General features: G+C 33.6%; 1 protein-coding gene across 5 annotated transcripts in view; it reads left to right on the top strand.

Moving 5' to 3' along the window:
* sws (patatin like phospholipase domain containing sws) overlaps positions 1–12,899 on the top strand; it is a 100,928-nt gene that overhangs the window by 80,311 nt on the left and 7,718 nt on the right. For 4 of the 5 annotated variants that reach the window (XM_088235794.1, XM_088235793.1, XM_088235792.1 and 1 more), the window contains one exon: positions 12,673–12,789. The exons of the other annotated variant lie outside the window; for it this stretch is intronic. In XM_088235794.1, the coding sequence (XP_088091920.1) occupies positions 12,673–12,789 (117 nt within the window). The remainder of the gene's footprint in view (positions 1–12,672; positions 12,790–12,899) is intronic. 5 annotated transcript variants of the gene reach the window in all.

The raw sequence follows: 12,899 nt of genomic DNA, 5'->3' as shown, positions 1-12,899 counted from the left end.
CTTTTTACACTGAAATGTTCAGGACTCACTTTTATTCATACATTCTCATACAAATATTCCCCCCAATTAACGTTTTTTACATTTTTCATCACCCCGGTTTTACGCTTAAAAATTTACGGAATTCATTTGATGTGTCAAAAAAGCCAAAATTATGTCGTAATAATAATGCCGCGCCTTCGCGTGTGCCGCGCGAATGAAGAATAAAAACAGGTAAACAACTAATAAAGGATAAATTATTGTCACAACCTAAATTCAAAGCAGGTGCAGTGTAATTGACCTTTTTGTTCGAGTGTCTTCCTTTAGGGTTAGTCTTAGTTTTCATTTGAACAAAAACGCCATATTGACTTGTACAAATCATGCTACGCAGTTGACAAACGTTTAGAAACAATAAAGTTTTAATATCATCAAATTGCGATGTTTAAAACATAACAATAAAAATATTTAGTTAAAAAAAAGATGGTTTAAAAAGTTGTCATAAAAGTGGAAATGATTGTGCCGCGATCTATATGACAGTTGTTTTTAGTAATGCCATAGAAAAAAGTGATACCATAAAAATAAAATTTCCCAACATTTAGGGGAAAAATTATTGTATTTTATTTTATGCAAATTCAAAATTTTATTTTCGTTTTTTTTTATTTACACATAAAATAATTTTAACATGCAGTTTTTAAATCAAATAAAAATCAGATTACATAATATTGTTTGAAAAACAATAAAAATATTTTTAGTGAAATCATTGAAAATGGGTAAAAAAATATGGTCGATTTCCACTTATCACCGTTTTCACAATTTTTCTGGAAGTATATTTACACTATAGCGTAGCAAATCAATTTTATATTTATGTAATTTCTATCTTTTCCATACATTTTTCATTTCCTCACTGTTGCGTTTTCCTCAGTTTTAAACTTTTTTTCTTGCTCCCTTGAAAAACGTAAAAAAAGGGTTTTACTGTATATGTGTGTAAAACTTACATATATATTCCTTGTGTTGACTTTTTTTTTAATTCACTGCTATTTGCTACTGAAGTAAAAACTTTTTTTACTCTCCCCTAAACAAAAGTATGTTTGGGACTTACGAGTTTTACAAGTTAGGGTGACGATATGGTGAGAATTGAATAATTATCTTTGTTTTTAAAAAAATGAACCTTTTTAGTAGGTTTAAAAATATTGAAATGACAGAATTTAGCGACCGGTTTGAATAATGCAATTTGAAAAATCTCCGACGTTTCTTAACGAATTTCTACAAAAATGGATTGTGTAATTGAAGCTGATTGGACATAATATAGTTAATAAATATCCCGCGTTGTATGTTTAATGTTATATATAGATATATAAGCAACAGTAAATTTTATCAATATGTTAAAAAAACATTTATTTATGGGTCTTGGATCCCTCATAACATCAATTTAACTCCAATATATCTAATGGTTTTGGAACTAATTACAATATAACTCATATCGACGCTGGAAAGGAAAAAGTAGATTACTAGCAGAGGAGCCAATGAAAGTTTTTTAATCCCATACTTATGTATTATTTTGGTGTCATTCCTACATAATTATACAGAATATCCTCTGATTTTACTAATGTCCGTACAATCAAAACTCTTTATTGCTCAACTGTTCGCCCTCTTCTAGAATAGTGGTCTGGTCTCCATTATGTGAATCGCATAAATCACATTAAATCAGTCCAACATCGCTCGCTTCGAAAAGTAGCGTGGATGCTTGGACTAGAGAGAGGTAATTATTCTTATGCTGATATAGAGTCAATGTTGAATATTTCAGTCTACAAAAACGTAGAACTAATATTGATTCTATATGTATGTTCGGCATACTAAATGGTATAATTGATGTTCCATCATTACTGGGACAAGTAAAATTCAATATTCCAACTTGTAGGTTGAGAAACAATGAAGTACTGTTCATCGATCAGAGAACAAACTATGACCTTAATTCTCCAATGACCCGTCTTTGTCGTATTGTTAACTCAAGACAAGATCTGGACTTTTTTGGTTTAAGTTTACAGCGATTTAAACAAGCACTTAATAAATAGTCCAGATCTTGTCTTGATGTCCCTTATATTTGTCAATGCTTCTTTTCTCTTTTTTAGATGTTTTCAACTATTCTTTTTTTGTAATATTTAAACCCTATAAATTGTATAAATGGACAATGTCCGTTAATAAATAAATCATTAAAAAAAATTGATTAAATACGAATCGTTAGTAATTAAAAATAAAAAAAAACTTTAATTGTCTCTTCTGCAAAGTCGCTACATGTCGCTCTGTAATTTTTCCTTTCCAGCGTCGATTAAATGATCTGATGTTTTTATATAAATCTGCCGGGTGATTCCGAATATCGAGATGCGCTGCTCTTGGTGTAAAAATGAATGTTCCCTTTGCATCATTAGATGCAGCTAAAGGAATGATGATGAAGAAAATCAATATTATATTTGTATAAACGGATGGCACATTTTCCTACAATGTTTGAGGTCCTTGGTTCGATCCCTGGCCTGTGGATGTGAAACATTGATTTTAAAAGTGGTTATCAACGCTGCAATTGGAGTACCAATTCAGTACCCTATGCACCTCCCAGTGCAGATAGGGTACTAAACATGTTAATAAATCGGTTGTCAGATGGGATCGACAGAAGGAACCTGTATTTTTTTTAATTTTTTGTTTTCAAAAGTTTTAATGAATATTTCAGTAAATACTCAAAGAAAAAAAAAAACAGCATCACTTAGAATGGCAATTTATTATTAAAAAATAACATGAAAATATTTTGATTTATGGATTAAAGTAAGATCAGTGTTTAAAGATTTGCCTTCGACCTAATAAAGCTGATGAATTATTTTGTTTAATCAAAATAATCTATTCAATTATTATTTAAGGTTATCGAAAATGTTTCAATGTCAATTGTTTTTATTACATTTAAATGGTGTGTGGGAAAAACTGCTTCAATGTTATGTTTATTTAATATTATTTGTTATAAATATGTGTATTTTCAATCGTTCATAAATCATTGCTCTTTGTGGTGTCAATGTTCTAATTCATTCGGCCGATTAATGCTTGGTTATATTAATTTTTATGAAAACAGAAAAATTAAAAGTGATTTTTAAATGTCCATTTAAGATGCAGAAAAAATGTATTTTAAAGCTAAAAACTGAGGTACAATTAAATAGAGGTGATGCTTCATAGAACGATAGGTTAAAATATGTTCCAAAAAGTTAGCATTGTCGCGTCGTAAAAAAGACTAACTGTCTCTGCCAGTTTGCTGTAAATTCATAGCTGTATGTTGCGCCCTCTTACGCTGTCAAATACAAGTTAAGTCCCGGAACCTAAGTTGAATGGAACACAAGACGGGTGCTTAGTGCCGCATCTAGTGTGTACATACATATCAATGTAGCTAAATGGAAATATGCCATTTAATTCCATAAATTTTAAAGTTTAGTTGAACTATATTTTTTGGGATAAATAAAATAAAATAATTCGCCCATTTGCTCTGTAGCTGCAAGACATGTCGGCGTGTTTATTTTACAGCCCCCTCGAGTTGGTTCACAATGGCTATATTCGAATCAAGGTAAAAATCTTGAAAAAATAAATCGATTGAGAATCAGTCCGCCTTGAAGTCTAGTTGTGGGTATGTTGGCCTACCACGTTTGAGATCCTGGCTTCGATTCCTTGCAGGTTCGATGTGAAATATTGATTTTAAACTCAATATTTCATTGTTCCTGGACTGGCACCTGAAGCGTAAGACTGATCAACTTATCACCGTGTAAAATATGATCAAAATACACTGCGTTTGTTTTTACCAATGCAGTGCCCTATGCACCATTGGGTGCGGAAAATGAAACGACGATGATGATTGAAATCATATTTAATAACATTTTTTAACAATTTACAAAAAAGTATTATAGAAATATAAGAAAAATTATAAAAGGAAGCTTTTATTTATATATACTGTAATAATTTTTATTTATTTTTTTATGAAAAGAAATATTTGTGTTCTTTTAATTTAGCCAAATATTTTAATTTGAGGACCATTTTTGACGAGTTGTAAATAACTCACTATTAGGGATTCAAACCATGGACTTTTGATCCGCGAGTCCGAGACACTAGCCACGGGACCACAACCCGATTCTATAAATGTAATATTTTAAAAATCATTTGACAAACATCGTTATTTGAAAAAAAAGGGGCATTGTGGCTTCCCTTTATTATATCTGCAATCAATTATCAATATTTATTTATTATTTCATTTTTAAATCACTTTTAAAATGTCTGCTTTTTCATTAAATATTTTATACACACATTATATAATTTGAATATCCAAACATTTCTCTTTTGGGAGGGGGACAATTGTAATGTTATCATTTCCATAATGCGAGGTGCACTCTCTTCATAAAAAAAAATTACATTGGTGATAGATGAATATTTTTCTCTTGTTGTTTTGGTGTTACCAGTACTATGACTTTTGGATTTTTCAGTTCAAAACAACAATCTTTTCATACCACCTACCTTACTTACATTACATATCATAATGGTCAACTTGACGGCCATTGAGTATATTTTTAAAAAAGATTTCAGATTTTAAAATGCTCAAGTTAAGAATGCGGATCGCTTTTGATTGGTTACAAAAATGGTTACATGTTTTTAGTTGTTGAATTTTGATGTGTGTATAATAAATTAAGAATTATTTGTGTTTTTTTTTTACTACTAACAATATTTTACCTCAAACACGGCATGAAGTTTAAAACTCAATAAAATGAGTCATGGACATTTGTAGAAGGTGATTAAATTGTATTCCTTTTACCTTTTGACATATAAATAAACACGTTTTTAATTCCCGAATGCCTCACATTGTCTGTTACTGAATTCCCCATATATTTTAATTATTTTTATAATTTTTCACTTAGTTGTCATTAACTCCTTTTAATTTGATGTTTTTAGATTGCTTTAGTAATTAACTTTGCTATCATGTACTGCTTTGCTGCGAGTTTCTAATCGAAACATTTTTGTAGATTTTTTTATACGAAGTATATTCAAAAATTATGTTCCGTTTGACAGGGATGAAAACAAGTACCTACACATTAAAAAAAAAATATTGTGAAAAAATCTTTAGACCCTTTATCCCTCTCACCATTTCGTAGGCACTTGTTATAGTGTGGCACAAGCTTTTTTATTAACTCTTCGTAAAAGGGGACGCCCACTTCGTTCGTCGTCGTGCAAGACCGTCATTGAACTGTCTCACCCATCTCCTCGCCATTGAATCACTTACCACATATTTTCTGTACACCTCACAGGACTGTTGATGAATGTGGACTGGTTTAATGTTCTTCGCATTAAGGAAACAAATTACGGACCTTGTCTCATAAGCGGCGGGATTTCCAATTTTTTTCGGTATTTCAAACAAGCACCACGAAGCGTACACAACAGTCAGCTTACTCATAATGGTGGCAACTCATTAATAGGTCAGGGCGTGCGCTAAACATATGTTTATGAGTGCCCTATTTTAAGATTCTGTGACATACAGTGGTGTGACAAAGTCTTCGAACTGAGCTCCTCAATCATATTATATAGACTGTAGTTATGAAACTGTCTTTAAATAAACAAATTTATTATTGCAATTTTTTGCTTATATACTTACTGTTCTTAATGTTTAAATGCGCCACTGCGCCAGTGTGAAATCCTTGGCCTGGATCCACTCCAGTCGCAAGAGATCACTTTGTAGGTTCTTGTAAATGATAACTCTATTTATCATTTATAACAATCTAATATTAGTTCATTCTAACAATGACGTTTGACTGGTAAGGAAGCTAGAAGCCGAATGATTCCGAGTGGAAATTGATGAAACCGAAAGTGCTTCGTGATCCGAACGCTGGGTAGTTATGGCTCTGTGTTCCGTAATTACACAGACACTACAGAAAGTCAATATTTTAAATACCTTCGTCCTCAAAATACCAGGAATTCATGACTAGAAATTTATGAATATTAATTCATTCTAAGAATTCGTTATCGTTTCCTGTAACTGAAAAGGGTTAGAAGAATTAAAAGTGGTAGTAAGCAGTTGATATGATATCAACATTGTCGGAAGATCAATAACAGCCATCAAAGAGGTCTTTGATCCCTTGGAAACAGCTGCACGAGATGTGGGACTGCAAATCAATGTTGATAAAACAAAAATAATGACACGGAGAAGAAACCCATCGCACAGAGCAAGAGGCTGTGTCCGATACAAAGATAACTACTCCTTCGAAGTGGTCGAGCAATTCACCTACCTGGGCTCCAGTATAACTGAGAATAATGAGGATCCAGCAGGAATCAGAAAAAGAATCACAGCAGCCAACAAAACATAATTTTCTTTGCTGCCAGTGTTCAAATCACGTAACGTTCACAGGAAAACCAAAATAACCATATACAAAACAATTATACGTTCTGTATTGGCATATGGGTGTGAGGCGCTAACACTGACAGTAAAGATGGCTGAAATGCTGGACACTTTTGAATGAAAAATACTCTGCAAGAATCTGCGGACCAGTGAGAGAGAATAATCAGTGGCGCATTTGGTATAACGAAGAACTGTACAATATATACCAGGCCACGAGTATCTCGGCACATATGGAGATGCTTAGATTTCGATGGGCCGGACATGTACAGCGAATGCCTGACTCACGTGTCCCTAAAACAATAATGAGCGGACACCCGGGAGGTAGGAGATCAGTGGGAAGACCCAGGCTGAGATGGGAGGATGGAGTGAGAAAGGGTGCAGCGCAGTTTCTCCAGGTGGTAATTGGAAGACGGCGGCTGAGGACCGACAGAGTTGGAGGCGAAAGTTGCAGGAGGCCAAAGCTCTATATAGGCTGTAGCGCCATCGAAGAGAGAGTAAGCAGTTGATTATTTTATAGCGTAAAAAGTTCTAGAATCCCACATTTTTCTTTAATAGTAATAAGGGGGAAAATCAACCTGATGGATCGTCATAAGGTTATTATTCTTCATCAGCAAGGATCAAATGTGCGAGACATTTGTGAGAAAACGAAGAAATCTGTTGGTGGAATAGTGTTGTGGACGATTTTAAAGATACAAGATTAAAGACCAACCAAAGATACTTACTTATTTATTTATTTATACTTTATTAAGCTAGTTCATAACATCTTAAGAACTAATATAAACTTTTAATAATATTACTTTTTTTTTTTATCAAAATTTCTCAATAACATATTTTTAAAAAATTAATTTTAAATATTTCGATTTTTTCTCTTTTCATTATTTGTTCAGTTAACTCATTGCACAGCTTCAATCCCTTGTACAATGAGTTTTGAGATTCTGTTTTACTCCTCATTGCTAATCTTATCCTTTTTTTTACCCCTTGTTTCATATGTATGACATTGTTGTTGACTTATGCAGCAGAGCAATTTTTAAAAGTATCTTCTTTTAAGATCAAGAATGAAATTTACCCGGGAACTAGTTCAAGACCTCGCAGACGCTACCCGTGTTAAAATCTGTTCATCTCTAGTTCATCATCATCATCATTCTATGTCCGCTCCCTAGTTGGAACATATGGTATCTACAAAGAGCCTCCATGCATCTCTGTTGGCTGCCAACTCCTTTGCATCCCCCCAAGTCAGGTTCTCGTCCCGAAGTTCTGACATAAACTGCCGACGAACTGTCAGCAGTGGACGTCCAGGACATCGAGAACCTGATGCCTTGTAAAGTAGGCAAGCGTGGTTGAGGCTCTCAGGAGGCATCCGCAGTATATGGCTAAACCGACCGTATCGCCTCCACTTGACGACAGTTGTCACCGGAGTTCGCTGCGTCCGTTCTCTTATTACCTCACTCCTCACAAAGTCAAACCACCGCACACCCAAGATTCGTCTGAGCCACGTATTCTCAAAACTCAGAATTTTGCTGTTTTGGGCCCTAGAGAGGTGCCACGATTTGCACCCGTAGAGGAGAATAGGTGTTATGCAGGCGTTTTATCATCAGCATTTGGTTTTTACTGAGTAAATATCCGATCTCCAGACAGCTTTCATACTGTTGAATGTGGCGCCTGCTACTCCTAATTGCACTCCCAGTTCTTTTTTAAAGCTGCCATTTTTCCTAGCAACGAGTAATGCTTATACGAGCAAATTCAGTAGGTCCTGTTTTTCTCGTAATAAACAAGTTCGACTGTAGTTTTTTGTATATGTAATTTTACTATACCTATTGTAAAATGCAAAGAAAAATATACAATTTATTTATTTTTTAATTAAAAAGTAATATAAATTTTAATTTTACTGTTTTTTCATTTTGTATGAGGGTTCGCATGCTAAAACTGACCTAAGTTTAGAGCCGTCACAGTGGATCTACACAGGTCGCAGTGACGTCACAGGAGCTTATGTAGCATTAATCACCATTTCGCATGGCTTTTAATAATTTTATAACCAGTCGTATTTTAATTTGACAATCCTAGAAAAATAGAAAGAAGAAATTACAAATGTTATCGTATGATTAAGGTAACCACGGGCCCTTGTTACAATACATTTTATTTTTCAACAGTTCCAGCTATCTGAATATTCCTTTAACCAAACTGAGAAATTTTATGTTAAGTTAGTGAGATATTTTTGAAAATCTTTGAAAAAAGAATGAAGCACTTCAGCCCCACGGAAAACGAATACAATAATTTTTTTCTTGCGCGCGGTAAAAATCGGAGCATTAAATTGTACGGCAAAGTTACCTGAAAATGTACAAAAAAATAGCAAAAAACATTTTAATAAAAACGGACCACTTTGAACGACGCCACTGGTTCATATGAATCAATCAATGATAAGAGAGAGTTATTTATTTATTTTACAGAAACAAACAGTCAACAATGATATAATAACATAAAAAAGATATAGTTTAGACCAGTGGTGGCCAAACCGTGGCGCACTCTTAAAATGAAGCCCAGCATTTGGCAAGCTTTAAGTAGAGTTATGGAAGATTTCCGGTTTGCTTGCCGTGAATGGACCAATAGGCTGAACTGCTGAGCGAGAGAATAAGCGGAACAGAACCTCTGACGTCGCACGCGGAGTTATTTCCGAAACACAAAACTAAACAAAAATCTTAGCGCTGATAATACTATATATAAAAATTGAAAAGATTTTTTTTTGGCTTAGTTTAATAGTCTATTAAAAAATATAAAAAAACACTGATCTGTAAGATTTGTAATTATGCTTCACCAACTCAACGGAGAATGCTGAGAAGTTTGCAGTGTCAAGTAGTATAATTGAAATCTGTTTTTGCAAGATTTAGAGACGGTTTTGAATTACGCTACTATTTAGGTAGGTAGGTTTTTATGTATAGTTTATTTTGGCATCAATAACTAGTTTTCCGTTTTTGGTGGAGATTTCTAAGTTTGCGTCTAATACCCTCTTTTGTAAAATAGTAAAAAAATTAGAAGAATAATAGTAATGTTTTTCTACAAATATTCAAATTGGGGTTATTTTGAATTAGCTGAAATAGAGACGTTTCCCGTAGGTTTTAAAGAAAATTATAGATGCAACTACAAAGTGCATGGACGAGTGAAATTCTGGCAACTTAAAATTATCAATAAATTTACAAAAACAAACATTGAGCATAATAGTATATTTGTAAAGTGTTCATGCCAAAAAGTAAACAATAAAAAACTAAACAGATAAAGCACTTCAACACTACGGGTAACATAACAGTTAAAAATATCCGAAGGGTAGCTTTCGTAGATTTTGGGTAGTCACTAGTCATTGTCGCAGTGTCGCACATGTGCAAACACATGTTTTTGCGAAATTCCTAGAAGATGGTCCGGTCCACATGTAGTTGGCCGAGGGGGGAAAGAAGCCTATTGTTCCAACGACTTTGTATCCATTTTAGTCTGTATTATTTCGTTTTATAATGGGTACGAAATTCCCGCTCAATTTTATTTATTTTTTACATTATTATTAGACAAACGTGTGTATGAGAGTGGTTTGAGGATTGACGTATCATTTTGTACGTACGAGTATATTGGAAAGAATATTTTAAATCTATTGAGTAAATAGTTATAATTGTCAAAGAAAATGTCCATAATGAAAGACTATTCAAACCTATAATATATTTATGTCTAAATATATATATATTAAACTAGATTCTTTAGCGAGAAAATATGTAAATTTCATCTCACTATTACCCCTCCTGACCCTAATTCAATAATAGTACGCAACTAAAAAATCTAATTTTGTAGCCAAACACTTCATAAAAAAATAAATAGTTTTTTTATCATTTTAGCAGGAAAAAAACAATAATAACTTATTTTCACCTTAGTTATTTAAAAATCTGTAATTAATTACACCTGCCCCCCCCCCCCACACACACCATTATATCCACAAATACATAAATTCTTTTTTTTTCTATCTTTCTCTTTCTTAGCAGTGTTTTCTTCAATGCTTGTATCTCTTTCTTCGCATTACTGGCTTGTTTAAAAAATGTGAAAATCAACGGATGGAAAAATTGAAGAAATATGGATGTTCGAACGTTGGCAGAATGGTGAATGTTACGCGGTGAATAAAGAGTATCACCTAAAGCACCCAATGACAGACTTCCATATTCCCTTCTATAAAAAAAATCCCCATTTCTGTTGATATATGTATGTGTTTACTATAATCATTATATTCTATTGTTTTTATTTTATTATGTCATGAAAATAAAGTCAGTTTTTTAAAAACGTCCATTAATGAGGAACTTCAGCCCTATGGAAAATCGGATACAATGTTTTCTTGCGCGTGGTAAAAATTAGAGCATTAAATTTTACAGCAAAGTTTTTTGAAAATGTACAAAAAAATTATATATGTTTTAATAAAAACGAACTACTTAGAACGACTTCACTAGTTCATATGAATCAACCAATAATAAGAGAGTCGTGGAAGGTTTCCGGTTTACTTACCGTCAATGGACCAATTGGCAGAAGTGACCGAGCAGAAGTCGAAGAGAACTTGAGACGTCACGTTTTTGTCTGTACAATATTTTCTAAAAAGACATAAAATAAATCCTCTTTTTCATTGTTTAACCATTAAACACAATAACATATTATTGGATTCATTCGATGTATGCAGTAATTGTTGCTAAAACGGTTTCAAAAAATTAAAATATAGCAATGTTGACAAACAAATCTTGAAAAAAAAATGTCATTGTCAAAAAGCAGATATAGAGAAAAACCATGAAGCTGGTTTACGTTTTACGCTGCAAGTCAGTGCCGACCTGTCAGCTCGATTCGTTTTAGTATCGTGCTGATTACCGTGAAGTACGGATGCTTGCGACTAGACGTGACTGTAGTCCTCAGCGCGAAACGAAAACGCTCGCTGGCTGCGGCGGCGCGTCGGTGCTGAATGTTCAGTGGGGCTGGCGCGTGACCGTATGATCAGCATTATCCAGAAGTGCTTCATAGTAATACATGTGTGTGCGTCAGACTAAAACCAGCCTAAATGTTGATTTCCAAATACTATGAAAACATCTCCATAGATGCTATCCGAGATAGACAGTTTCTACTTATAAATGATCAATGAAATAGGTATAGAATTAAGAATAGTCCAGAAACCGCATACAAGCATCAAACAGTTTCTTTTTAGACGTCGCTCAGTACGCAACTCCTGATTTGAATTCAACTATGCCGTGTTGTGTCCTTTTAAAGTGTAGAAATACTGCTAGGATCTTAAAGAAACAGGATGGGATCACATTTCATGTGTAATTAGCAAATAAATGTGTAATTAGCAAATACATTACTTAAAAATTGAATTATTTTTCCATCTGTCAGATTGTCGAAGAAATCAAAATGGACATTTTGTTGTGTTGCCAGGATAGTAAATTTGTTTACCCTACTTTGTTCATCTAATGAGAGAAAAAATCAAAATTGGACCTCGGATTAAACAACTATGTGGTGGACATTTGACCGACATTTTTTTTTAAACAGTAAATATTATTTAACATGATATAAAAATATCAGTTTTATGTAAAATAAAATTTGTTTTATATTCTAAGTTCAAAGTTCATTAATTCAATTACTCTTATTAAACGACTCTTAACTTATCTACTCTGTTGTGCCAATCAATATTTTATTGGCATAGTGGGGGGATTGTCTGATGTATTAAAATATGATTCTACGCTCCTTCTGGACTATTCTCAATTCTATGGAAATAGTTTATATCTTTAATGTTTTACAAGTAAGCTTATGCAGTAAGGATTGTGTTGATTAGGTGAAATTTAATATTGAAGTATTAAATTATTTTCAATTGAATGGTTTTATTTTGTGTAAGTTATTCAGTAATATACTTGGTAGCAATGTAAAAAATGCTAGTGTGATGACCTAGTGAAATGCATTTTAATTTGTGTAAACTTTTACTTAAAAGAGTAGCAAGCTTGAGCTAATTTATTATTCGTGCTATGGTAATGCCTTCTATAGTTAATTATCAAACAGTTGCTTAGAAATTCTTAGCCGAGAGGAGTAGAGTGCACCCAATCCCCCTCTCAAACCTAACCTAATCTCATTAAAACTTTCTAATTTGTGTCTCGTTCGGAAAGTATTAATATCAATATACACTTTTGGTTTGACTGAAATGTTTTTGAGTTAAGGAGAATGGACAGTGGTCTGTTTGATTTATGTTTTGTGTGTCGGCCATTTTGTCGATCTGAATTAAAATGGCAGCTCGCGTTTGGCAGGATCTCTATGGCGATACGTGCGCGCGTCCATGTCACTCAGCGGGTACATGCCGCCCCTTTGCGACCCCACAGACGGCCATCTACTATTGGACGGCGGTTACGTCAACAATCTGCCAGGTAAACCAATCATAAGCGATCTGCCCCGGCGCCGACCGAAACCGAAAACAGAACGGAAAATAAAACAATCGGCAATCACCATTGGTATGTTTTGAATGTTGGCTATTGTG

This window comes from Micrasema longulum, unplaced genomic scaffold (assembly GCF_059751315.1).
Source record: "Micrasema longulum isolate JH-2025_06_02 unplaced genomic scaffold, ASM5975131v1 h1tg001441l, whole genome shotgun sequence".
Taxonomy (NCBI): domain Eukaryota; kingdom Metazoa; phylum Arthropoda; class Insecta; order Trichoptera; family Brachycentridae; genus Micrasema; species Micrasema longulum.
This window is presented reverse-complemented; position numbering and strand designations above follow the sequence as displayed.